Genomic DNA, 27253 nt, shown 5'->3' on the forward strand with positions numbered 1-27253 from the left:
ATGAACCAATCAAGAGGCAAAGAAATGAAAAAGTCCAGCCAATAGTTCTTCCTTCTTTACGAGTATAACTCTGCCTCACAGAAGTACATGAAAAGAGACGCCTGACAGAGAACTGAGTGCTCTGCATCTCTTCAGCTATCCTGGTTTTTTTTTTGGGGGGGGGGATTCCTAAGAAGTAGGAGAACTAAATGGCTTTCTGTACAATAAGTACAACAGAACCCCTTTGTCCACAGGATCAGTATCCACTGGTTATCCATGGTCTGAAAACATTAAAAATACTAAAAGAAAAAAAAAATCCAGAGAACAAAAACTCTATTTTCATTACTGTCATTCACTATTATTCAGTTTCAAGTATCCATGGGAAGTTTGGAACAAGTCCCCAGTGGCCATGGGGTCCTAATATGTAAGATGTAGTACAGCTTGTAAGGGTTTAGTTTAGTTTATTATTATTACAGTCTGTGAACAGTGAAAGATATTGAATATATTAAAGACTGAATTTATAGGGCAGTCACAACACCAAAGCAAAAGAATACAGAGATAAAGGAAAGTTATAACTTAAAATCATAAATATCATATCTGAATATCTCTCACAGACCAGGCCCTGTCTATACACAGACAACTAGCAAGTTCCTGAGAAAGCCAGTATACAGTGTAGTGGTCTCATTCTCATGTAGACTGCGGGTTTTTTTTTCCAGAGTTTAGAATAGTTGGCTTTGGGGGTTTGTTGTTGTTTAGTCGTTTAGTCGTGTCCGGCTCTTTGTGACCCTATGGACCAGAGCACGCCAGGCCCTCCTGTCTTCTACTGCCTCCCGGAGTTGTGTCAGGTTCATGTTGGTTGTTTTGCAGACACTGTCCAGCCATCTCATCCTCGGTCGTCCCCTTTTCCTCTTGCCTTCACACTTTCCCAACATCAGTGTTTTTTTCCAGGGAGTCTTCTCTTCTCATGAAGAGAACTGGGGGTTACAATTCCCCAAATGTGTCCCAGGAACCCTGTGATGCTTACTAGAAACTTTCATCTCCCAAAATGATTTTCTAAACTCTAGATCTTCTCTCAGGAAGAAACGACTTAAGAGGCAATAGCGTTGACCCTGCAGTGCAACGGTGAGACTGCAACGCTCATAACAAGACCAAAGCATCCTGATCTTTCTCTGCAGCCCTGGTTGTGAGCCTCTCTTTCTTTCTTTCTTTCTTTCTTTCCCGCCAACCCACTCTTAGTCTAGACAAGGCTAGACGGGGATTGTGGAGAGGGTTCCCTTGCTGTGTATATACGAGCAGGTCGCTGTGGCCTGGTGTTACCTGTGTCCCTGTAGAGGCTGGGCTGGAAATGTCCCCCTCCGAGCACTCCTCCAGGCACTTGGCACTCAGGGCATCCCGATGGCCACCCAGGCTGGGCTCAGACTTCAGCTGCAGCCAAAAGAAGGCAAGAGGTCCAGGTGGTTGTGTTCACTCCAACTTTGCCCTCTCCCTAAGGCTCTTTCCCCCTCTTTCTTCCTGCAGTCCCACCACACCAATCTTCGTCCCCCAAACTAAAGGACAAATCGCTTTAAGGACCTGCATAGAGCGCTAAGTCAGCCCTGAGTTCAACTCGGGGGGATGGGGGTTGGGGGAGATCTGTTTTTTCCTCTAGCCATGTTATGGTATATAGGGTTATTCACATCCTTTAGAAGTGGCGTATCAGGAAGGGTGGGAGGGTGGATTTGATGCCTACGTACCTGGCAATGCTTCAGGATCCCGCGGGGAGGTGGCATATGGTGCATCATTCCTGGCCTGCCAGGCATGTGTTCGTGAGAGCCACATGGGGCTATGGGTGCACTGTGGCCAAATGACATCCCCTGAGCTTTCTGGTGGCCCATTGAGCTCTGGAACCCTAGGGAAGGACTGCAGGAGACAAAAGAAGAAGGAATGATCCAACAATAAGGGAAGATTTATCAAACTTGTATCTGCGCTTGTTGAACTGTCTTGTTGAAACTCCAGTCAAAGCTTTTATCTTCTGCTCCTCTGTCTCAAAGGACAGAAGCTCCAGGTTTACTCTTTGGGAGCCACACCACTATTGACATGCTATTTACAGGGAGGGAGGGAAAATCTCCAGCTCAGCCCTGGGGGAACCTCCCTCTCCAAAGCTCCACTCCTGCAGGGAGAAGAAACTGCCACTGCCCCCATCATCTCCAAACAGAGAAGAGTGGTGTTTTTGCCTTCCTCCACCCGTCTCAATTGGGAGGATAATTGGTGTGTAGGAGAGTCTTGGACCAGAAGTAACAGTGTGGCAGTATGCTCACCCCATGTCTATCTCTCTGATCAGGAATCCACATCAGGGAGCTTCCCCCTTCCTGAAAAAGGACAAGGCAGGACAGATTCCCAGATGCAGCCTCCAGATGCAAGAATATTCTGGCAGCCTGCGCTTAGGCCTTGAAGTCAGCTTCAATGCACATGGTATCTCCCAGACTGGAGGAAACACGCATGTAACCAAGGAACGGAGGGCCAATGATGTCAGGATGCTTCTGGATATCATCTGCCCCATAGAAGGCTCAGCACAGAAACTTATATGTCTCCCATTGCAATTTTGAGAATAGGGGTGGTGGTGGTGAGAGGCATCCCTTTCACCAATCCCATGTTTCCCACCTAGGATTCCTTTAAAGTGCAGCCCTCACAACACTCAGTCGTTGCCCACATTGGCTGGGGATGATGGGCTTTATGGCCCAAGATGTCTGTAGGCCACCGGGTCAGTGGAGGCTCACCACTTACCTGACAGTACCAATAGAGAGGTGTCCATAGGAGCCCCCACTTGAGGCACAGCGGGAGTTGATGTAGGCCACTAGGGAATTGGGAGAGGTGCGGATGACCGTCTGGAGGTCGATGCTGGCGTCTGAGAGTGGGGAGATCGACAGAGCTCGCTTCTTGGTCAGCTTGGCAGTGCTTCGAGGGGTTGAAAAGCGAGTACCTGAGAGGAAACAGCTTAGACTAAGAGTGCGACTATCCTTCCTTCCCTTCCCTTCCTTTGGCAACACCTCTGCCGATCCAACAGAGAACTGACAGGAGAGTAAATATGGGAAATAACAATAACAGTGACTCAGTGATAAGGCTAAATAGGGTGATGTAGCACTAATCTCATATAAGTTTAAAAAAAAATTTAAAAAAAACTTTTTAAAATTCAGAGGATTGAGGAAAAGGAAAGAAGTGCAGGGGCTTATTTCCGCAGTTCTGAACATTATCCTCCAATTATCTGTGTTACCAAAACACCGCTGACAGACATGTTCCCCTCTCCCATTTTTACAACATATTATGATTAACCACATGGGGAAAAAAACTATTTGAATTATTCCATCTTGAAAAAATAGAAGCCCCCCAGTAGCAGGAGAAAAAAAAGCCGCTTCAGGCACAAAAAGGCTAGACCAATTCAAACCAGCCTTTGCATCATTACAGCCAGTAAAAAAATACTTTGAATCCATACCTTTTTTTAATAGGCAAAGCAAATCCCCTGGTATTTGACCACAGAGTCACAGCCTTAGGCTGAGTCAGACCACTGGGATTTCTAGATCCATGCAATCCACAGAGGCTGGCAATAGCTCTTGAAGGTTTCAGAGGGGACCGGGGGGGTCGGGTCATTTTTGACAGCATAGATTGAATTTGGAATATTTTTTTCCTTACATGTGATACCACATGAGGTTCAACTATACTGGCTGTTCATGGCCAGAGGATTCAGGGAGTTATTTATTTATTTATTTAGAATGTTCACATAGTGCCTTCTTGGAAGATTATGTATACAAAAAAGAAGGGGTGGGAGAGAATTCTATAAATTTACACAATCACAAATGTGACAATAAAAACAATATACAGGCAGCAGAACCAAAACCAAGAAGTTTTCAAAAGTTGCAATGTTAAGATATTGCCATATCCCCCTAAATAGTGAGACCAGATCAAGGACCATATGCACACCCAGAGAGGATGATCTTAGTATATATCTAAGCGCTACTAAGAGGGATATCAAGTACAGTGGTGCCTCGCTAGACAATTGCCTCGCAGGATGAGGAAATCGCTAGACGATGGGTTTTTGCGAGTGCTATAGTGCTTCGCAAAACGGCTTTCCCTATGGGAGATTTTCGCTGGATGATGTTTCGGTCCATGCTTCGCAAGACGGTGTGTTTTTTTTGGGGGGGGACCGTTTTTCGCTAGACGTTGATTTTGACAGCTGATCGGCGCTTCGCTAAACGGTTTCTCTATGGGCAATCTTTGCTGGACGACGACGATTCTTCCCCATTGGAATGCATTAAATGGATTTCAATGCATTCCAATGGGGAACCGTGCTTCGTTAAATGATGTTTTCACAAGACAGCGATTTTGACGGAACAGATTAACATCATTTAGTCACTGCAGATTCTCTCTCTCTCTCTCTCTCTCTCTCTCTCTCTGGCATTCCACATGCTAGGAGCTGCTGAGCAGGCTCTTTCTTTGTAGATGGACTTGGGAGTTACAGTTTCAAAAGCATCTCTGGTCTGAGGAAAGGATTCTGGTGTGAGAAGCCAAGGCATGGATCAGGACATGGCATCTTTGCACTTCCTCCTATGAACCAGCCTGATCTCCTAAGATAACCAGGTGACTTCCAGATCAAGTAGTAGACCATCTGTTTCTTAGATCTGTTTGGATCCAAGTTTAAGGAACTCACTTCCCTTTAACTCAGACACAGCCCTTATAAAACAGCCTTTTGTAAGGAAACTTTTCCAAGACTTTTTAAAGAGGCATTTTAACATTCACTGTTTTAACCATATTTCCCATATGTTTGTACTCATTTTCCAAGTTGCACTGCTTTTAAATAATTGTCCTATGTCTGGGTTTGTTTTCCTCTTAGAGTGGCTGTATGCGACATGAACAGATACATCTATAAGGAAGATGTAAAAAATTGCAGGATAAAAGGATTGACAGAACAGCTCAGAGCCTTCTAAACTCTAGACTTAACCAAATTTTGGATACTGAAATATAAAAGGAATCTAATGACATTTTAACCATTTTTGTTTTTCGGGTATAATGAGGTTTTCATTAAGAATTATAACAGAGTTTTAAAATAATATTTTATAATCCCAATTCAAATTAAATTATTTCTAGGGGAAGGTCACTTACATGCTTTACAGATTTTTTTATAAAAGTTGAAATGTATGTTGAGCCCTGTCCCAAATAAGCAGAAAAGTATACCTTATATGTTAGCAGAGCCAAGTAACTATGTTAGCAGCTGCTCAATTATTTGCAAAACGAACATCATCCTTTGTTTGCTATCCCAAAAGCAACATGTTAAAAATAACTTTATTACTTGCAATGTGTCACCTTATGCACTTTTTGCCGATGTATCTCTTCTGTCAGATCTGTTGCCTACATTGATTTAATTTTCCTCCTGTACCTCCCCTCTCCCCATCCTCTGCCTGATTCTATCACATATTAACCCAATGTGTCCAGTTTGTCTTCAACCACCTCACCATCTGTATCAGAAGGGTGTTCGCCTCCAGGCACCATCCCATAGGTGTGATGATTTCCCACCGAGTTGGTCTGGTGATAATAGGACAAATCACTGATTCCTAGAAAAGAAGAGGGAAAGCTATGAAGAGGGAGAAGGGGCTGGATCAATAAGGATCTTATGATGCTCCAGCTCAGGATTCAAGTGGCCTTGGACGACCGATGGAGAAGAAAAGAGAGATGGGTAGGAGCAGGCAGCAGATGGAAATATGGGGACTGGAAGATGACAGAAGAAGAGGCGTACTGGTCAGAAACATCCCCCCCATTCCAGCAGTAACCAAAAGTGCCTGAACATTTGAAAAGCAGGCCATGTAATGATGGCTTTTTGCTGTTGTTTGTCCCCCAACATCTACTATTTGGTGTCTCTAAACATTGCAGTTGCCTATGAGTATGATGACGAAGTAAACCCCACAGCAAAATACGGTGGTGGTGTGGGATGCTCCCTATCCAGGATTCCAGCCACTCCATTCTGGATTCCTAGGGGGAAATGGGAGGAGAGCTTCCATCATAGGACCACTGCTTTCCCCAAAAAGATTTGTGTGGTTTCCCTAAGCTTGCCCTGATCTAACTGTATCTGGATGACATTCTCTTGATCCCATAAGCAGTGGCACTCTCCCCCTAGAAACTATCCGCCCTGAAAGCTTCCTGAGCAGAACCGAAATAATCAGTTCAATAAATAAATACTTTAAATATTCTCTGTATAGTTCTATAATCCTGCTTTAAACCCACCAAGCTGGCAGCTGTCTTGTGGGTTTTCTGACACTCTCACATAACAATAAAAGCAATTTCTATAGGGTTCCTCTCCAAGAAACAAGAACAATCGCAGTTTCTCTATGGAAGATGTTGCTGGAGCTTAGAGAAGAGTAATCCTGCTTTCCTAAGATCCAGGACTGAAGATGGATAGACTGGTGAGTGGATGGATAGGTGTCCATGTGGATGGGTAGAGTTAGAGTGGGTAGAGTTAGAGTGTTTGGAAAAAGATGCGGGAAACTGGTTTCTGGCAGAGGCAGGGACAACATAGTGCTCTCCAGGTAGTATAACCCACAGGTCCCAGAACCCTTGATCATGACTCATGCTACCCGGCAGGGCCAACCCAAGACATTTTGCTGCCAGAGGAAGAATAGCAAATTGTGCCTAACCCCCATGTTACGGAGAGCCAGCCAAGCCACTTTGACAGCTGATTTAAAAACAAAACAAAACAAACAACAACAACCCACAAGGACCTCTCTCCATCCTCCTGGCGGTAAAACCAGAGCTTGTTAAGGTTGCTTTCAGCAGCTGATGACTGCAGTAGCCATGCCTTCCCTAAAAAAATGGCTTGCCTGCCACTACCAATTTTATTTCAGAATGTACCATCAGGGGTTCGTGTTCTGGTGTGCACAAGCACCCTCTCAGGTGCCTAAAGCTGAACATGGCGCCCCTTCAGTATCCTGTCTTCATGTTCTCCACATCAGTGGACAACCCTGCCCCTTCAGATGTTTTTGGACTTTAACTCTTACAAAGGGAAGAAAAGGGCACTGCTTATATACCGCACCATAGTGCTTAAAGTAGAAGAGGCTGAGGCAGGAGGGCAGGTATGTTTGGGTAAACCATCTTGGTGAGGTGTTTTTTCTAGGCTGACCTCTGTTTTCCCTGACCACATGGTATGAGGGGGCAGGGTTTTAGCTTTAAATGAAGGTGAGCAGAAGCGCGCGCCTAACGGTGCGCAAAATTCTCTCATTCTATTTTTGACCCTAATCTGGTAAATAAGAAAGCCAATTAGCATTGCATACACCTGGGGGTAAGAAACTTTTAAGGGTCAGATCATACTTCTGCACTATTAAGAGAGCAGACCGGGTAGGTGGGGCTCGTCAGCCTTGGAAGGCAGCCCATCTAGGAGAAGGAAAACTCCAATTTCAAACCTCCACTGCCTTGTGGCTATATCCACTTATGGTAAAGGCTTTAGGAGTTAACCTCGAGGCAAAATCCAGAGCCAGAGTCCCAGAAGCAGTTCGTGTCGTTCTGGCAACTCCTGCGACATCGCTGGAACCAGTTGTATTGGCTCTTGCCTTTCCATTAGACTATTTCAGTGACATGGAGAGGGGGGATTTGCTGCTTGGGTAACACCCTGTCTTCCATATTATTTTACACAGGCTTCGTGCTCTGGAGAGGACACTCTCCAAGTCCTCCATACAGAGTATGTTACCATAGTCTCTCGAGACTGAAGGATGCCATTCCAAGCGCTTAAAGCATTATCTGGGTGCTATACTAATTAATTATGTAGGCTACACTTTGCTCCCCATCCCCAGCAAGCTGGGTATTCAATTAACAGACCCTGGAAGGATGGAAGGCTGAGTCCACTTCAAGTCAGCTACCTGAGCCTGTCCAGATTGAATTCAGCATGTGGGTAGAATCCTGACTGCAGTACTGCAGTTTAACTACTGTGCCACAAAGAGAATCCTTCACCACTGGCTATGTTAGCTAAGGCTGATGGGAGTTACACTGTAACAACATCTAAAGGGGCATGGATTCCACAGCCAGCTCTGTAAAATAAAAGAATTCCCTTTCAGAAATGCAGGAAACCCTTGCAGAATCAACCAACATGGGGTACGGAAAAAGGTCCTCAGATGTTAAGATGGTCTGAAGACCACTCTAGTATAGGATGGAATGGAAGGAGAAAAAGATGGCTCGGATGGAGAGCTGAGCTGACAGATGGTGTTCTTCCTCATCCGCATGTCCCAGATGCTGCAGCGGAGAGACTGACCTTCCACCATTGTGCCGGGCTGTCCCTGCCCATGGAGGGGCCGAAGGTAGCAGTGATCCACATAATTGCTCACTGGTGGGTTCACTGGGTTGAACATGGTTCATCAGAGGGTAGGTGCAGTCAGCGGTACATCTGGTAGAATGGAGCACAGAGAGCAGCTCTGTTCTTGCTGGAATACCCAGACCTGCAAGAGGCAGAGTACATTTATGCTTTTATAGATACATTTACCATACTTTTAGTCCAGCCAGTTGATCAGCGTTGGGCAATCTTCTCTCTCCCTTTAACAGAGTAGAATAACACCCCTCTCCCAAAGAAGATAAAAGCAGCTGCAGAAATTTGACCACCTTATTTTGCCATCCATCCAAGCACTATAGTTTTGCATGACTGACAGGGATAAACCATCAGAAGGGATGCTTTGTCTGCAGGACATCCCCGTTCCATCCTCAGCATCTCCAGGTTAGCATCCAAAAGCACAAATCTGCACATTCCTACTCCAGGTGGGTCTGGGAATTAGTCTTGCCAGAAACGTGAAGGTGGAAGGAGAACTCTGCCTTGATGGACCTAGCATAAGCCTCACACAGGTTCCTCTATTCACCAATGTTCCCTATATGTACTTCCCCCTGATTTACTGCCAAAATGATGCCACCTGCCTTTCAAGGAAAACCAAAGCAGAGCAGAGAGGTCACAGTTTTCTAATAGAAAGTGAAAAGGAGTTTTCCAAACAAAGGACCATTGTCAGATAGAGTCTATTCAACAGCTTTAAAAAGGGGGGGGGGGGCAGGTATGAGTATTTGTTCTGATTAGTCTTCTCCGCATCGTAACTATACCAACATTATGAAGGAAGCGCAAAACAAGTCTCTAAAAAAACAATTAAAACAATTTTAGATTCAAAACCTGGCATTCCCGAGGGACAATTTTAGGCCCTAGGGAAGCAGCATGCAGCCCACAGCCAGCCCACACTTTCCCCCAGGCATATGGCAACAGTACTTTATTGTCCAATCCTACACACACTCACTTGGGAGTCCAAAGGAACTTCTTTCTAAGAAAACAGGAGTGAAAATTCACTATTTGTAAACTTAGCCGCTGAATCATCAATAGTTATAAATCTGGCTTTTTTACACACACACACACACACACACACACACACACACACACACACACACACACACACACACACACACACACACACACACACACACACACACACACACACACACACACACACACACACACACACACACACACACACGGGATAGGAATAAGAGGAACAATAAAACAGCATATTTTAAGAAAGGCAGGCAGTCTTCAAGATTATGGGATCTATTTTTATTTTTATTAAAACAAAAGTGTGATGCAAAAGGCCACAGGTAGTATCCCATTCAGAGTGGAAGGGGGGGGATTGGGTTGAGCATCTCCCTGCTCTTGCAGCCCCTCTGTTGGGGCTGGTTGCAGAGCCCATCTCCCAAAGCAGAACAATCTGCAGCTAGAAGAATCCCGGGGAGTGCTTACGAATTCGCCCTTTTTGCAATCACGGATGAAGCAGGACACTGACCATAAAGCTGGATTTTATTAGAATAATTCTGCGCCCAGGAATATATTTGGAGCACCCATACAGTAATTGGACAGGATGCCAAGGCCTTTCCTACAAAAAGACACACCTTGTTATTGCTGAGGCTTTTACAACTTCAAAATGCTGTGTCTAAGGGAGACATTTCTGGGGCTGGGCTGACTGTCCATCTATCTCGCACTAACCAATTGTTCCTTCCTGTCTCTGAATTGAAAAAGAGCCCCGCCTCTCTGCTCTGTGCTCTTTTCTTCTGTTTTGTCTGATGCAATCTGTTGTCTTATTTGCTGTTGATCTGTTCAGAGCTGTAAGCAATGAAACATTTTTAATGCTTTATCCCACAAATGTCTCAGAGTGAGTTATCGAGATCTTAAGTGCCAGTTAATAAGAAAGGGGTGGATTATATGGGGAATGTGTAGCTATGCTCCTCTGTGGGTCTCTGTATTAGAAGGACATTGTATAGCTGCTGTTCTACCTTCTTCTACCCTTTCCCTGTTTAGTAGATCTCCTGAGGTAGAAATAAAAAGGTAAAAGGAACAGTGAGAAAATATGGGTTACACATGGAAGATGATGTCTGGAATACCACCACCACCCCCGCTCAAATTCTGGAAGCAAAGCAAGCTAGATTCATGACAAAACCACTATCTTCAAGCATTCCCATCAATTCTGGGTGGAAACCATATGCTGTAGCTGGCACAGTAAAGCACTGTTTTAATGCTTTACCTTGATGTCTTACCAGATTAAATTCTGGGCGGAACCTTTGCATCATATCAGCAGTACTTAGCATTGCCAAAAAGCTCACATGTGGAAACTGTTGGGAGTTTTATTTTCAACCTCACATGCTGTCTGTTGTTTGAGTGACTAGGATGGACTTTTCTGGACTGAGATGACTGTCTATTTATACAACACTAGCCAACTGTCTCTCCCAAAGAGAGTCCCACCATTCTGAGAGCTCTTTCCGTCTCTTTTCCAGATTTTTAGCAGTTGCTTATTTGCTGTTGATCTGTTCAGTTGGCTGTACAGTATGTGTGCAGTAAAGAAAGCAAGACACACAAGTCTGTAACTTCAAGTAACTGTAAGAAAAGAAATGTTTTTTATTCTTTCTCTACAAATGTCTCAGAGTAAATTACTGAGACTTCAACTGCCAGTTAATGAAAAAAAAGGGGTGGGCTATGGGGGACTTGTAGCTATCCTCCTTTGTGGATCTCCGTGCATCTCCTGTACAGCAAAAAGAGAATTTTACTACAAATTCAAAACTTTGCAACAGAAACAATTGATTCAAGGTGTTGATCAGAACCTATAAAGCCCTACGCCGCTTGGGTTTGGATGACCTGAAGGGCAGCATCTCCCTGTATAAGTTGGCATGGAGCTTGAGATCTTAGGTGGAATAATTTGTCTCACTTCTGTCACTATCAGAGGCATATTCGGTAAGGACACAAGAGAGGGCCTTCTTGGCTGTTGCTCTCAGGCTGTAGGACTCCCCTCCCGGGGAAGCTAATCTGGCCTCTTCCCTGCTCTCCATTATCTCTTTTTTTACTGAGATAAGCCTGGATGTGGAGGAGGGATCTTTTAATCCTGGGTGTCATCCTTTCTTAAATGGTTCTTTAAACTCTTTCAAGTCACTGCTTGTTTTTAACATGGCAACTTATTTAATTGTGTTTTAATACTATTAAACTGAATTAACTGTTTCAATTCAGGCTGTGAGCCAATGGCACTGGGAGAAAAGCTGGATATAAAACCAACCTGCCTGGATCCCTGAATGTGTCTAGCTGGATCAGCTGGATTCAGCTAATGTTCCTCAATAACCAACAATGCCTCCTGGTTTCCAGTAGAGGGAGCCAGGATCACAACATTTGATGGTCCCAGTCAGATTCATTGCTAAGTTACCTCTGACCACTTTGACCAGATGCCTTCTTATGGCCACGTTCACTTGGCCTTGATGGGAGTTGTACTCCCAACACTACTGAATTTTTTAGTTAGTTAGGCATCCTTCAGTCTTGAAAGACTATGGTAGCGTGCTCTGTATGGAGGGCTTGGAACAGCGCCTAGTGTGGCTGAGAAGGCCAATTCGAGAGTGACAGTCCCTTCCACACTGAAGACAAATCCAGTCTGTCCCCTGTCCGGCTCCCTGGTTTTGCTGCTTTTGTGACTTCCTCTTTGCCTCGGTCTGCTGGGCAAGGGTCTCTTCAAATTGGGAGAGGCCGTGATGCACCGCCTGCCTCCAGGCTGAACGCTCAGATGTCAGGTTTTCCCATCTGTTGAGGTCCATTCCTATGGCCTTCGGATCTCGCTTGCAGATATCCTTGTATCGCAGCTGTGGTCTCCCTCTGGGGTGCTTTCCCTGCACTAATTCTCCATAGAGGAGATCCTTTGGAATCCAACCATCAGCCATTCTCACGACATGCCCGAGCCAACGTAGACGTCGCTGTTTCAGTAATGTGTTCATGCTGAAAATTCCAGCTCGTTCTAGGACTGCTCTGTTTGGAACTTTGTCCTGCCAGGTGATGCCAAAAATCCGTCGGAGGCAACGCATATGGAAGGTGTTCAGCTTCCTCTCCTGCCGTGCACAAAGAGTCCATGACTCACTGCAGTACAAGAGTGTGACTACTGAATTAAGAGTGGCATATACAGGTTTCTTTTTCCCACAATTGTCACAACCACGCTGTGAGGCGAGTTGAGCTATGAGGTAGCAACTGATCCTACATGAAATTCCTGTCTCAGGGGAAATGTGAACTGAGGTTTCTCTGGTCTTTAATCTAGGGTTCTAACCACTACACACATTGCCTCACTTCAGGTACTGTATGTCCCTTACCCATTCTTATCTCCAAGGCTCTTTGCCCAGTTTTGTCAAGTGGTGCTAATTTATTGATTTAGGGGGAGGATTTCTTATGATATTTCACACTTTCTCTGCAACTTATACTTGAACCACAAGCAAGTTTCAACATATTTATGAGTAATCTGGCCTTTCTCACCAGATAACTCATAAACAAGTCCAAACCCACTTTTAGGTTCAAACTCAGGCTGCAGAAAAAAATATGACATATCGCAGTGATCCTCCCCCTAGATAAATGGTGGTGGTGGTGGTGTTATGTACCATCAAGTCACTTCTGAATTATGGTGACTCTATGAATGAGTAATCTCCAAAATGTGCTGTCCTCGACTGCCCTGCTCTTTTTCTGTTCTCCTCAACATTCATTCATTCATTCATTCATTCATTCATTCATTCATTCATTCAATTTGTATACTGCCCCCCCCATTAGTGCAACACACTATTCTGTGTGGCCCACAACATGATAAAATAAAAACACAGACAAAACAATAAAATTATAAACAAACAAACAAATAACAAGAGGTGTATTATCCTGTTAGCAAGTGGGATACAAGGCATGGGCTCAGGCAGGGTCACTATGGAGGGCCTCTCTGAAAAGCACACCGAAAGGGAAGCCAGATGGTACCTAACTTCCATCTCTAGTATGGAGGCGGATAGGAGAGGGCTGGTGGCAAGAGGCCTGAGCCTCAGATAGGGCGGTGCTCAATTTGCCCCATAGGGAAAAGTAGTAGGGAAAACTACTTCTGAAAAGTTGCAACAGATAAATGGAATACATCTCACCACAGATGTGGAAAAGGGTATGGGTTAACTGCAATACCCAGCACGCAGCGGGGAGACTGACATATCAGACCAGGTTTGAATCCCTGTTTAGCCATGGAAACTCACAGAGAGGTGGTGGTGTCACTGGTAAAAACTCCTTCAGTATCTCCCTTACCTCAAGCACTCTATTAGGGTCACTATAAGTCTCTAAATATTGAGGTTTGTTGCATCAGTGAATTGAGGCAGAGATCTGATGCCGGCAGGTTTGAAGGGTGGGAAGAGTGATCCTCCCTTCTCTTCTATTTGCTGAAATGTAGACAAAAGTCCCCAAAGCTCTTAACTCAAGTATAACATAAGGGCTCAATTACACATGATAAAATAACTCTAGTTATACCAATTATTTTCATACCACTGTTGTACTAATACTTTTCCCCCCAGCAGTCACATGAAATATATATTGATTCATTCTTTCTATTTGAACCATTATAGCATGCCACACTGCTTTTAAATTTCATATCAATTCATTTTCACTACTGTTTCTTGAATTAATCAGACCCTCCTTGTTATTTTTTTAATTACCAAAGGTGATATATTGATGAAGCAGTAGAAGTCTTCTCTCCTCCTCCCCTTTTCCCTTCCCTCCTTCCCTCACTTGTCTCCTTTTCCTTGTTTCACTGCATCTCTTTCCTTCTCAGTTCTTGGCTTTCATTTTTTGTTTCCCTTTTGAACAGTGCTGGGAGGAGGAAGCGGGTTTTTAAAATTTTGCAAAGTATTGTGAAGAGCAGGGTACAATTGAAAACAACCCTCCCTCAAAGGGGGAAATAAACCGATTGCCAGGGCAAATGAATGTGCAATATGAACAGAAACTTATGAAACAATCTAATAGCCAAATTGGTATAACTGGGGTTCTTTTAGCAGGTGTGCTCGATCCCTAAGTAGAACTCCCGCCACTACCTCTAGCAGAAAATACTAATTCCCCCAAATTCCCATCATTCACAGACATTCAGAAGGCATCAGTAGATTGTTTTGCAATGTGAAGCAGGTATCTGTGTGTCATCATTCACTTAAGACTTTGCAATAATAATAGTAATCATCATCACCATCATCATCTTAAAACTGCAAAGCTGGAAGGGACTCCATGGATCATCAAGTCCAGCCCCTGTGAAGGTGGCACAGTGGAGACATAAGACATAAACCACTGGGCTATCCAGTTATTGTCGATCTTCACCGCCAGCCAGTCTTATTCTATACCTCCCTCATCTCAAAGGCTGTTTTTAACCTTTAAAGCCCAAAGCTCAATTAAAGAGGTTATCCAAAGGAGCTTCTCCTCCCATTCTAATGGCCTCCCGCAAACCCAGACAAGCATCGAGATGCTGAAGTGTGTGGCTGCTTTTTGCTAATGCTTGCTAACTGCAGTTGCAGTGTCCCTGCCATTACCTGCAATACAAAACTAGAAAACTTTGCTAAATTCTAGTCTCATTCCCATTTATGCCTGCAAAATCCCTGTGGCGTCCACCTTCGTGCCCCTTGCTTGACCTTCAAGCCCCTGAGCACACGAAGGCAAACAAACCTCACTCTTTTCACTCGCTGCCACCAGGTGATCTCTAAATCACCATTTACTTCAGAAAGACTCAGGTCCACACTTCAAGTTCTTTTAAATAAAACTTTGACTTATTGAATACATAGATTGATTCATGAATATCTTCAGTAGTTAATCATTCCTCAGAATTTCCCCAAACTACACTCTCTATTACACTGTCTCCTTCTCTCTACACACTCTTACATTTCTCTTTCTCACTCTATCTGACTTAATCTCCATACACTGACTTGAACTCTATTAATCTCACACTCTGACCAACATTCATATTCATAAACCATTGTATTACATAACATTATATACCATAGATCAAATAAATAGAGAACGCTACAATCCCCATGTAATTGAGACACATGATAAAAATCAGGAGCTGGCATCCTGTAAGCATTTGCACATATTTACGTGCCTATAGATACACATACCCTGTTTCCCTGAAAACAAGACAGGGTCTTATATTAATTTTTGCTCCAAAAAACACATTAGGGCTTATTTTCAGGTGATGTTTTATTTTTGTCATGTACAACCATCTACATTTATTCAAATGCGGTCATGTCATCTTCTGGCTGCTGCACAGTGGTGGAGGGCGAGGTTTCACTCAACTGGGACTTATTTTTGGGGTAGGGCTTATATTACGAGCATCCTGAAAAATCATACTAGGGCTTATTTTCAGGTTAGGTCGTATTTTAGGGGAAACAGGGTAGATAATATTCTCTTGCACCTTGGTGCCCAGATATTCACACTTAAAGAGGAGATGGTAATCAAGAAAGGCACATATATGTCTTTTAAGTGGGAAACATCTCTTTTTACAATACATATGCTTATATAGGTAGTGTTCAAATGGCTAAATTGACAGCCGGCAACTTTGGCAAGTCCAGGGTCAATTTCTGCTCCAATATCTTCCAGGGAATACGAAAACTACAAAAAAATTTTTTTAAAAAAAGAATGAAAAATGAAATTGGAAGGGGGAGACATATTTTTATTCTGGAGAATGGGTAATTTTGTGGCTAAACAGTCCAGCTATGCAGCCTGCTTAAGAAGTGAACTGCCACTTTTTGAGGTTAGAAGATAATTATATATCCTTTGCTGAGTAAACCAGTTCTACCTCTAATTGCAAAGCTTGCCATTTGTCTATTTTGGCTTCAGGTCTGGATTTAAATCACTCTTTGTGTGTGTGTGTGTGTGTGTGTGTGTGTGTGTGTGTGTGTGTGTGTGTGTGTGTGTGTGTGTGTGTGTGTGTGTGTGTGTGTGTGTGTGTGTGTGTGTGTGTGTGTGTGTGTGTGTGTGTGTGTGTGTGTGTGTGTGTGTGTGTGTGTGTGTGTGTGTGTGTGTGTGTAACTCAGCCTGTTCAACTCCTTTTTAACCTTGTTTTATTGCATGCCACTAACAATATGAAAGTGGCAGATCAATTTAGTAAACTAAACAACAAAGTGCACATAGACCTATGTATTTTCTCTAGCATGACAAACAGTAGCTTCATGGGCTGAGGGAGGGGAAGGGAGGTTGATTATTCAGATTGTAGAAAAGATACAGAGGAAAGAGTTAATTTCGGTCCCCGACACCATGGCTCTGACAGTTTGATAAACTACCGTGGCTTCAATCCTTGGCCCCTGGACAATGCCAGCTCCAGCTCTTACTGGCTGTCAGGAAAAATCTATTTCATGGATCCGCTTTCTCAATGCTTCTGCTTTCTCTTTCTGCCCTTGCCATGAGTTGCTATGGCTGCTTTTCTTCTTCACTGCTGTTGCTATCACTTCCTTGCTTAGTAGGAAGAGGATGAATAAGCAAGTAGGCAGTGGTATCAGTTACTCCCCTTACCATCACTGCTAACTGGGACGCAGTGAGCAACAGGTGAAATGACAGTGTGCGGCGGCTACAGGTGCCCATGGTGGTTGGTGGGGCAGAAGGCACAAGTAAGCAGTGGTGGGCAGAGCTGGGGGCAAAGAGGGCATTCAGACAGATGCACAGAGAAGTATTCCCTCTCACACATGCACAGGCAAGCGTAGAACCTGGGAGGTTAGTTAAAGAGCCCGGAAACGGATGAAAGACACTGCTTTCCGAGAATTTCAGGCATGTCTTCAAAATAGCTCAACTTATGGCTCTTCCAGGTCCTTATCTTTATTTAGCCCGTCTTTATATTGCAAATTTATGACACACCAGATTGCTTACAAAATAGCTAGAAGCTGGGTTCTGGATCAGGATGGAGTGAAACCAGTAGTGAAAGTGAGCTGATACCCAGCTGCTACACTGACTGGGGATGCTGAGCCTAAATACTCCTGATGGAGGCTGGGGTTGTCAAAGGCTGACTTAAAAATGGTTAGTTAAAGCTTAGTCCCAGGCAATCCTGTCTGTGGGCATCAGAAGGCCTGTGCCAAGACTTCACAGAACGCAAACCAAGCTCCGTGTTCATTCCACACGTTTCCTACTATCTTTGGTGATGGTGCATGACAGCCAGGTTTTGGTGTCCTTTCCCCATTCAGCTCATCTGTGGAAGAGAAGCATGACACTCTGATTGGAGACGGTGCTTCAAAAGGGAGTGGCAGCAAGGCAGAGGAAGGGAAAAGCCGGGTGTTTTCTAAAAGAGGGGGAAAGTATGTAGGTGGTTTTTTTTTAATTGCACATTTTAGTGGTTTAGACAGTTTAATTGTCTTTTATGTAAACCACCTTAAAGATCCTCCTAGGTGGGGTAGAAATTATGCAATAAATTATATTATATTGGAGTTAAACTATCCGTTTCTTTGAAGAGGCTCGGGCATTACTAAGAAGACATGGTTACGAGAGGCGGGGCAGGCCTATTAAGTCTAACTTGCAAGAATTTCTTGGCTAGCTGCAACACTGAGTAAATTAACCCTGTCTCATTGATTTTTTTTTCTTCAGAAAGAAATTCATTATAAAGTCACACTGTCATGGAATGATAAGTAATCTAGTATCTTCCAGATGCTTTGCACTATAGCAGACATCCTCTCCAACCACCGGCTGAACTAGGTAGGGTTAATGGAAACAGCAGTCCATCTACACCACTTGAATAGCATCTGGCTGTCTGTCTCAGGGTTCACCTTTCCCTGGTTTTGGATAACAAAAATTTGAATCTTATTAAATGTACATACTATTTCTAAAATACTCACTACAATTTAGTGGTATTAAATTCATAAAAACTAGCATCACGTAGTGATTAGGATACTGACCTGGGAGGTCCCTGTTCTATTCCCTACCGAGCCATAAAACTTTGGGCAAGATATTCTTTTCCATCTTTATCTCATAGGGTTTTTGCAAAGACTGGATTGTTATGCATTTCTGCTTTGACTGTGTTTCGAGCATCGCTTGTGTTTACTGTTTCTCAGAGTGGTGTTTGTTGTTCCTTTTTAATACTTCTATACTTAAGTGTTTTTAGCTTAAATATTGTCTAGCGATGATGTAAGCCATCTTTGTATACTCATTGTTTTTAGCTTTAAATATTGTTGTTTAATTATGTAAGCCACCTTTGTACACTCATTTATTTTCAGCTTAAAATATTGTCTTTCAATGATGAAAGCTGCCTTGGGTCCTTTTTGAGGAGAAAAATGGGATAAAAACATTTTAAATAAATAAATAAATAAATAAATAAATAAATAAATAAATAAATAAATACATAAAGAAAGAAAGAAAGAAAGAAAGAAAGAAAGAAAGAAAGAAAGAAAGAAAGGGGGTGCATGGTGGGGTAGGGAGATCCATATACCATGACTTCAAGTCCTTGGTGGAAAGACGGGATATATAAGTGTAATAAATAAATTACAGCAGAATCCACAGCTGGTATAGGAGAAAGATTGAAAGAGAAAGAGTTCAAAATGCAGGACTGACCCATGAGCAGGTGTCCATTCAGAATCCACCTGTTGTGGAAAAGTGGCTAAAGGTACTTCTCTTTCCTTTTGAAGACTGGCTCAGCTACAACCCATTCTTCCACTGTTTCCTGGCACTCGCTTTTCAGTGGGGCAAAGAATCACTGGACGGAGCAAAATATCAGAACCTGCGTTTACTAAACTGTCCTGGAATATTTTTGGAGAATTATTTTCTTGCTTCCCCATTATTTCCAGAAGTGTCACTTACCCACTGTGCTTCATTACAATGTCAATCCAGTAAAGAGACCAATGGTATGTGAAACGCCGCCTTTAAATGCTAGTTTTTCTTATTACCCACCCTGAAACTGCCAGGTTTTAAAGCTGGTTAAGTACTTCGTGTATCATGTCTTAAAATCTTTATAATGTGAGAATACTGCAGCCTAGACCTACCTAAAACATATAGAAATTGCTGACACAAGAGTGTCAAAGGGGGGCAGGTAATCCTGATTGTAGCCATATACTTCCTGCCTGTGCTCAAAGAGAATGTTTTTAAAAACAGGTACAGGATTTCTTTATAGCTACTAAAGCCAAACATGAGGACAGAGATTCCATGTTACCTCCTTTTGAAGCCTGCTCAGATTAAATGCTGGAGCTATTGCAGATTCACTCTGTCTGACCCATCTTCAATGGACTTTAATTACAACAACAACAACAATCAAGTGATAAAAATTATAAATACCTTGGAATATTAGAAGCAGACAACACTGTGCATACAAAAGTTAAAGAACTGACAGAAAGAGAATATATCAAAAGACTGCAAAAATCTTAAAATCAAAATTAAATAGGGGAAATACAATCTAAGCCATAAACACATAGGCCGTTCCATTAATTAGATACCCAGCTGGAATAATAGATTGGACTCAAAATGAATAAGAAGAATTGGATTGAAAAAATAGAAACTAATGAACATGCATCATACATTACATCCAAAAAGTGATGTGGACAAATTATATTTACCACGAAAAATCAGAGGCCGTGGATTACTGCAAATACAGCAAGTACAGTAGTAGAAGGAGAAAAAAGAAGCCGCCTAGAGTGGCCAGCCGCCTAGAGTGGCCCGGTGGGCCAGATAGGCGGGGTATAAATCAAATAAATAAATAAATAAATAAATAAATAAATAAATAAATAAATAAATAAATAAATACAAGCAGAGAAAAATTACTGAAAGCAGTGAAAATGGAGAGTATTTTGAAAACAACAGAAACAAAGGCTCAATATAAGAAACAATAATTTGAAAAGAAATTAAATAGCTGGAAAAATAAACCACTACATGGACAACACCTGAGAAATACTGATGGAAAGCATGATCATAATTCAACACGGGCATGGCTAAAACTAGGGACCCTTGAGAAAGAAACCAAAGGCTTGATTTTGCTGCACAAGAACAAGCACTCCAAACCAATATGATGAAAGCTAAGATCCAAAGAATTAGTGCTGACAGCAAATGCTGACTCTGCCCAGAAAAAGATGAAACTGTGTCACACTTTATCTGTGAATGTCCAAAGACTGCACAAACAGATTACAAAGTTAGACATGATAGAGTGGCAAAGTTCATGCACAGAATATTTATGCAAAAAATATAACTTGCCGGCCTCCATAACCCGTGGGAAAATCAAGTAGAGACGGTGTCAGAAAATGAGGAAGTCAAGATCTTGTGGGAATTCTAGATCCAAACGGGTAGACACGCTGAACATAACACACCAGACATAGTAGTAACAGAATGAAGAAATGTCCAGATCACTGACATTGCAATTCCAGGCAATGTCAGAGTTGAAAATAAAGAATTGGAAAAACTAACACTTCGGTCGGCCGCATAGTCATTGGGGCTTTAGGAACAATATCAAGACACTTCACACAGTACTATAAGCAGTTGCAGGTCTCAGAAATCACACCATCAGAGCTACCAAAAACGGCAATACTGTATTAGGAACAGCATACATACTGTGCCAATATTTAACAGATACTTAGGTTTTTGGTTAAAATTTGTAACTGTTATATAATACCAGTCAATGTTTTTATAATTTTAACTGTGCCTGATGTTTCTGATTAATAATAATGTGACGTCAAATCAATTCTAGCTTATGGTGACCCCTTTCAGGGCATTTCAGGTAGAGAGTACTCAGGACTGGTTTACCAATCCTTTCTTCAGAGGTGCCCTGGAACTGTGCAGCTTTGCCCAAGGCCACCCAGGCCGGTTCTTCTCCCCAGGAGACACAAGGAGGAACTGAACTCCCAACTTCTAGATACCTAAACCAGCCAGCTAGCTCAATGGGAACTTATTCCCTCCTTCCTGACATATAAACTCAGGGCAGTGCCCATGACAGAACCAGGAATTGCAGAGTTTAGTGGGATATAATCCACGGTAAGTACAGTATACTGTAATAGGGTTCCAAAGAAGTCAAAAGGATCAGAAGCACCCCCACAAATTCACATACATCATCTTAATAGCAGCAGAAATCGAAAGAACAAGCCAGGGACTTAATCCTCTCTCTCTTTTTTTGCTCAAAATAGCATTAATTTTTTTAAAAAAAGTTCTTTGGATGAGGAAAGGAAATAAAAATCTCATCTTTTTTTCCTTGTGTGCTTAAGAAGTCTTTCGGGGGACCAGAGAAAAAAAATATTTTGACTGTAAAAATGTCAGGAACGAAATCGATCACGCCAGTCAGTCTCTGTCTTTCTCCTCGCAGCTCCGACGACTCCCCCAGAGCAGCTTTATCTTTAAAGGGGCGGGAGGGGGAAAGAGGCTGACTGTTAAATACCATTGGGGGGGGGAGGGATACAGTATTTAGTCCCAACGAAAGGTCGACAAAACCTTTCCGTCTCCGCTTCGAAATCTGCGGGTTGCGGGTCCGCCAACTTCTCCTTCCCGTCCATCGAGGCCCGCGCTCCGCGTTTTCCCGCCCGCCGGGGCCCTTCCCAGCGAGGTGGGTGTTCTCGGCGCGTTTGTTATGACTTGGAAGCCGATAATGGCAGATCTTATAGACAGCTCCGTTCCTCCCGCCGTGCGGCGGCTTCTTCGCCGGAGAGAGAAAGAAGAAGAAGAAAGAAAGAAAGAAGCGGCCAAGGCAGCAACAGCAGACGCGCGGCTTCTTCGGACACCAGACAAGGGGCTTCTTTGCTTTGCCGCCTCTCATTACCCTCTCCCCACCCCCCCGGCCAAACCCTGAAAAAAACCCAACACCCTTAACTTGGCATGAAGAGGACGAACCAGGCGCCTGGATAGCATGTGTGAACGCGGGCTGTTACTCCGGCACATCAAGGGGGGGGGGGCTTACACTGACGCCTGTTGCGAGGGCACAGGATCAGAGACGGAGGGGGTTTCCTCCCCCCCCCACTTTTGATTTCTTGACTTCTGTGCTCTGGAGTTTAAAGAGGTGGAAGGGAATGCAGCCCCAGTGGTGATTTCGAACTCGGATCCAAAGAAGTCAAAAGGATCAGAAGCACCCTTCTCTATCTGAAGCCAGTGTGCTGTGATAGAAAGGATGTTGGACTGGAAACAGAGAGATCCAGATTCAAGCCCCCAGTGAACCATGGAATTCACTGGGTAACCTTGAGTCACTCACTTTTCCCCAGTTTGACCCACCTCACAGTGTTGTTGTGAGGATAAGCTGGGAGGATATGTAAGTCAGCCTGAGAACACTGGAGGAAAGAAGAAATGTATAAATGTTGCTAATAAATAACATACAGCCTTTCCACTACAAACAGTGCTCAGAACAGCTAGGAGCAATAAAATACAAGGTAAAATACGACATTGTAATTGAAGTATAAAAAGCAAATCAATTAAAGATGCACACGCATTAAAAACCTTGGCTAGAGTAATGATAAAATTATCCCGCCGCCCCCAAGATATTATTAAGTGGGAGAAATGCTGCAGTTCATATGGATAAATGGAAACATGTTTGCATGTTGGCACCTAGGATCTGCTACAATCCAGGTGCTGGCCAAAGTAGATGCCTATGCATAATCAAAGAAAGAGGACATGATGCAGATAATTCTGGGCTAGACACAAAAGCAGTCTTAATGAGTAAAGGCCAGTTTCCCTCAGTTCATATCTCCCCAAACCTGCACTTTCCCATTATAACATGAGAGGTGTCCCTAAGAGTCCTTGAAAGGTGACAGAGGGAGGCTGGCTTGTGACTTCTCAATGAAAACCGTGTCAATCAGGCCAGTGATGAAAGTGAACAGGGAGAGTTAACCTAATAGGACTTTGAGGAATAATAACAGAAGTATCCATAATTTACACCTGTCCGTCCATCAAAGGTGGGGCAACTGTATGATGCCAAAGCCTTGGGACAAAGATCATTAAAAAAAAGGTTGTCAAACCCAGAGAGATCAATTTCTGAAAATATTGTTCCCAAACAAAGATGATTAGGATTCTTTTCTTGAAGCCACTGTGATGGGGACAAACTAGGCATTACAGACAATGCTTCAGTGGAAGAAGGAATTCCTCTGATATCGGAGGGTATATGATAGTAACAGCAGGAGCATTTCTCAGAAGATGCAACTACATAGCAGGAAAAATACAAAATGAATTCACTCCTGGGAAGTCAGTTTTGCCTGGGTGAATTCGCTTTAGCTGACCAGACAGGAATCAGCAAAGAGAGGGGAATAAATTGGCAGCCAGCTTATTTGCAACTTGTTAAGGCAACTTTACTGTGGCCATTGAGATTTACAAGAGGTAGGGCTACACAGCTACCTTAATATGCTGGAAACAAGTCCTGATTAGCACCCCACCCTCGCTGTGTTTTTGGTGCTCTAGTCACTCTAATGCACTCACACCAAGCTTTGCTATTAGCAAAGATCTGAAGTCTCCTTGGTGGTTTCTTAAGACATTTACAGCACAATCTTGTGCCTGTCTACCCAAAACTCAGTTCCTTAGAATTCAATGAAACTTACGCATCAGGTAAGCACGTACAGTACAGAATTGTAGCATTCTCTGTTCAAGGTAAATGTTTTCAGCATGTTCTGGAGGGTTGGAAAGAGACAGGAAGGAAAAAATGACAGAGTGCGGGCATTTGCCCTAGAAAAAGGCACCATCATCTCAGTCTCATTGCCTTGTCATTCAACTCCCTTAAAGGCATACTTAGTTGAGGGGAACTGACCACCACAAATTCCCCTTCCTCCTTCTCTCCCTACCCCACCAACCACCAGCATCCCTGCAATGTTTTTCTGCATTAACACAAGTGATCACATAGAATTGATGCGAATGCATTCACTTCAAAAAAAAGTAGAAACTCCAGCGGCGGGGAAGGGGGAATCAGATGCAGGGGGAAATCGCAGGGCTGATTTACATTGATTTGCACTTTGTGTAGTCAATGGAAAATAATATGAATCTGACTGTATTTTTTATATTAATTCCTGTATTTATTTGCCATTGTAGTCACCCCTTAGCTGGTATTCCTTTTGAACTGATACCCAAATCATACTGCTAGAACAATAATATGATAATTATGTGTTATCTGTGAGTACTAGGAGGACCCCCCTCAAATAAACTGCTTTATTTGGGGGATTGATGTTTTCCTTATGAAATCTCCTTAAATTAACTGGCCAGCTAGCTAACTAATTACTCTCTATTCCAGCACAGGTGGGTGGGTGGGTTTGGAAGTTGTTCTCAATATATATACCCTAAAGTCAGCTGGCCAGCCAACCAGAACAAGAAACCCATTTTGGCCCAACAAACTGCAGTCCTTGGCTTAAAGCCATTTGTCCAAAGTGGAGTACTGTAGACCCATTAAATCAATGGGAATCTGGTGACTCAATGCTTATCTAAGTCCCTTGGACTCAGTGCATTTACTCTACAAGGGACTTGTTAGTGCATAGAGCTGACGTCTTTGGCACAGAGTCCAGTCCAGACAGTCCAAATAACTTGCATGTACACAGGCAGCTTCTCCCGACACCAAAGTATATTTGCAATATATACAGCAATTCCAACTGGCAGCATGACATCAAGCAATGGATCAGTGGTGGAGGTACATCATCAGTTCAGCTTCACATATATATATACATATACTTATAACATATAACCAATCATAGCAGATGTTGCATCATCTATGATTCAGCATTATGTTGCATCATCCATGACTCAGCATTACTCAGCATTCTTGCACACCTGTACAATCATGGATGCTCATTAATACAAACCTTGTTCTGCCAGGTTAGGAAATTATCCTTGACAGGACTGACCACTGGTTTTAAACCCAGGTCTACAAAGGACTATAAATGCCTGCAAAGAGTTCTCTCTTACCTCTAATTACATTCAAACAATGGGGAACTTCTGGGGATGTGATGGGATCTCTATCACTGGAGGGGCTCAGAGCAGTTTGGGTAGACAAAAGGAGCTGCGATTCTGCAACTCCCGATAGGCCTGTTTGACTTGGCTGTGGCCTACACTAGCCCAGATTGCCATTACAGGTATGTGCTGCTGAGCAGTGGGCCAAACAGTATGCAAGCAGAGAGATCTATCAGAGGGGCAAGGAGCATACGGTAAAGCAAAGATGCCACAGAATGGTGGAAGGAAAGGCATAAGGAGGTGGGGACACCTACTAGGCAGGAAAGAACCAGAGCTACCGTATTTTTCGCACCATAAGACGGTAGTTTGCAAGCTGTGAGTGGTGGAGATCCTCTGTTGGGCAGTGGCCTATACTTTTTCCTCCCTCCACTCTCCCACACAAATAGGTTTTCAGCTGAGGATAACCTCCATCTAGTTTGGTGCAGGCAGATCCATGAGAACCTCATATGCTGTTACTAGGATCCTTTATAATTGCAGCATTTGTGCAACATCATATGATTATACATGACTGGGGATCTAATAAATCATGGACACAGGTCATTCTCATATGGAAATTATCTCTGATAGGTAAATTTAGTCTATTCATGTCCGACTCTAGGGCGCGGTGCTCATCCCCATTTCCAAGCCATAGAGCCAGTGTTTGTCCGAAGACAGTCTCCGTGGTCACATGGCCAGCGCGACTAGACAGGGAACGCCGTTACCTTCCCACCATAGTGGTACACTAAATATTTGTCTACTCACATGTGCATGCTTTCGAACTGCTAGGTTGGCAGGAGCTGGGACAAGCGACAGCCGCTCACTCCGCCACATGGATTCGACTTTACGACTGCTGGTCTTCTGACCTTGCAGCACAGAGGCTTCTGCGGTTTAACCCGCAGTGGCACTACTATCACTGATAGTTAAAGACAATTGTCATTCCCATCTAGAATAAACCCATTGACTCAATGGGACTTACTGTATATGTGATGTAGTGGATAGAGTGATGGACTAAGACTCAAGAGGCCTGGGTTCGAACCCCTGCTTAGCCAAGTCAGTTCTGGGTAAACATCACAACAATTTGTGGCTAACAATTGGGTGCAGGTCTTTTGTGTTATTAAACATCTCTTTCACACTGTGTCCTTGTAACCTTTTGAACAGGATTCAATGTCTGGAATCCTCTGAGCCAAAGCTGGCCGTTAAGAGGTACTGAGCCCCTCTCAATTGGCCAATCTGGAAGGTTAAATTAGAGGTATACAAAAAGTGGCAATAAAGCTTGCAAGCAGGCAGTTTTAGCAGCCTGAGATTCAGGTGTTCACTTATTACCTCTCCCCCTTTTCTCAAATGGTCCTTTCCAGAAAACAAATTGCTGATACAAGCAGTATATACTATAGCACAGTAGTTTAGACTAAATCTGCATCATCCCTGTGTTGCAACTGGGTAGTGCCAGGACAGAAAGTGAAGAAGGGAGACTGCAAGCAAGGACTGTAAGAGGCTTTAGCTTTTTGTGGGTGTGCTGGCAGGGGAAAGCAGGAACAAGCAAATAGCAGCCAAGATTGCAGGAGTTTGCAGCTGAAGTTTTTGTCCACGGTAGAGGATAGCAGGGTAATAACAGCCATCTGAGGAGAGGAAAAAGTCTTTCCATGCAAATGAAAGAATGAATGAATGAATGAGACTGTTTGATCTCCAGGTGAAAAAAAGGTAACAGACACAACGGGACTACCAGACTGAGTGTAAAGTGTAGGAAACCTGTCTTTTCTCATGCTCGCAAGCAAGGGCACTCTAGGGGACAGAACGCAGCAACATGGACTTGTGTTCAAACTTCCCACTTCAACAACAGGCTGTACTCAGAGCAGACAGAGAGCGAATGATGATCTCATTTCCTTCAAATCTCATTTCATAAACTCACTGGGTGGCCCTGGGCAAACCACGAAGGTTGCCAACTTTTTTTCCTGGAAGGATTCCCGTGCTTTTAGTCCAATGACAAGAGGTGCTTTTTATGTTTGTTTGTTTGTTTTGCTTGTCACACAGCAGCGAAAGGCACAAGAGCCCTGCCAGAACAAAAGACCTGGCTGCCCTGCATATCCCTCTCCATTATCCCCAGCTACCCATCTGTGAGATGCA

At 43.4% G+C, this 27253-nt stretch overlaps 1 protein-coding gene across 2 annotated transcripts in view; it reads right to left on the minus strand.

Moving 5' to 3' along the window:
* The window catches only part of GLI1 (GLI family zinc finger 1), a 142006-nt gene that overhangs the window by 17869 nt on the left and 96884 nt on the right, over positions 1–27253 (minus strand). Inside the window, exons 2-6 of one of the 2 annotated variants that reach the window (XM_020778584.3) lie at positions 8243–8426; positions 5463–5561; positions 2743–2938; positions 1713–1878; positions 1297–1404 (exon numbers count right to left, since the gene is read on the minus strand). In XM_020778584.3, the coding sequence (XP_020634243.3) occupies positions 1297–1404; positions 1713–1878; positions 2743–2938; positions 5463–5561; positions 8243–8339 (666 nt within the window). In that variant the 5' untranslated portion in view covers positions 8340–8426. The remainder of the gene's footprint in view (positions 1–1296; positions 1405–1712; positions 1879–2742; positions 2939–5462; positions 5562–8242; positions 8427–27253) is intronic. The other variant, XM_072991180.2, reaches the window with a different exon arrangement.

The sequence above is a fragment of the Pogona vitticeps genome, chromosome 2 (genome assembly GCF_051106095.1).
Source record: "Pogona vitticeps strain Pit_001003342236 chromosome 2, PviZW2.1, whole genome shotgun sequence".
Classification (NCBI taxonomy): Eukaryota; Metazoa; Chordata; class Lepidosauria; order Squamata; family Agamidae; genus Pogona; species Pogona vitticeps.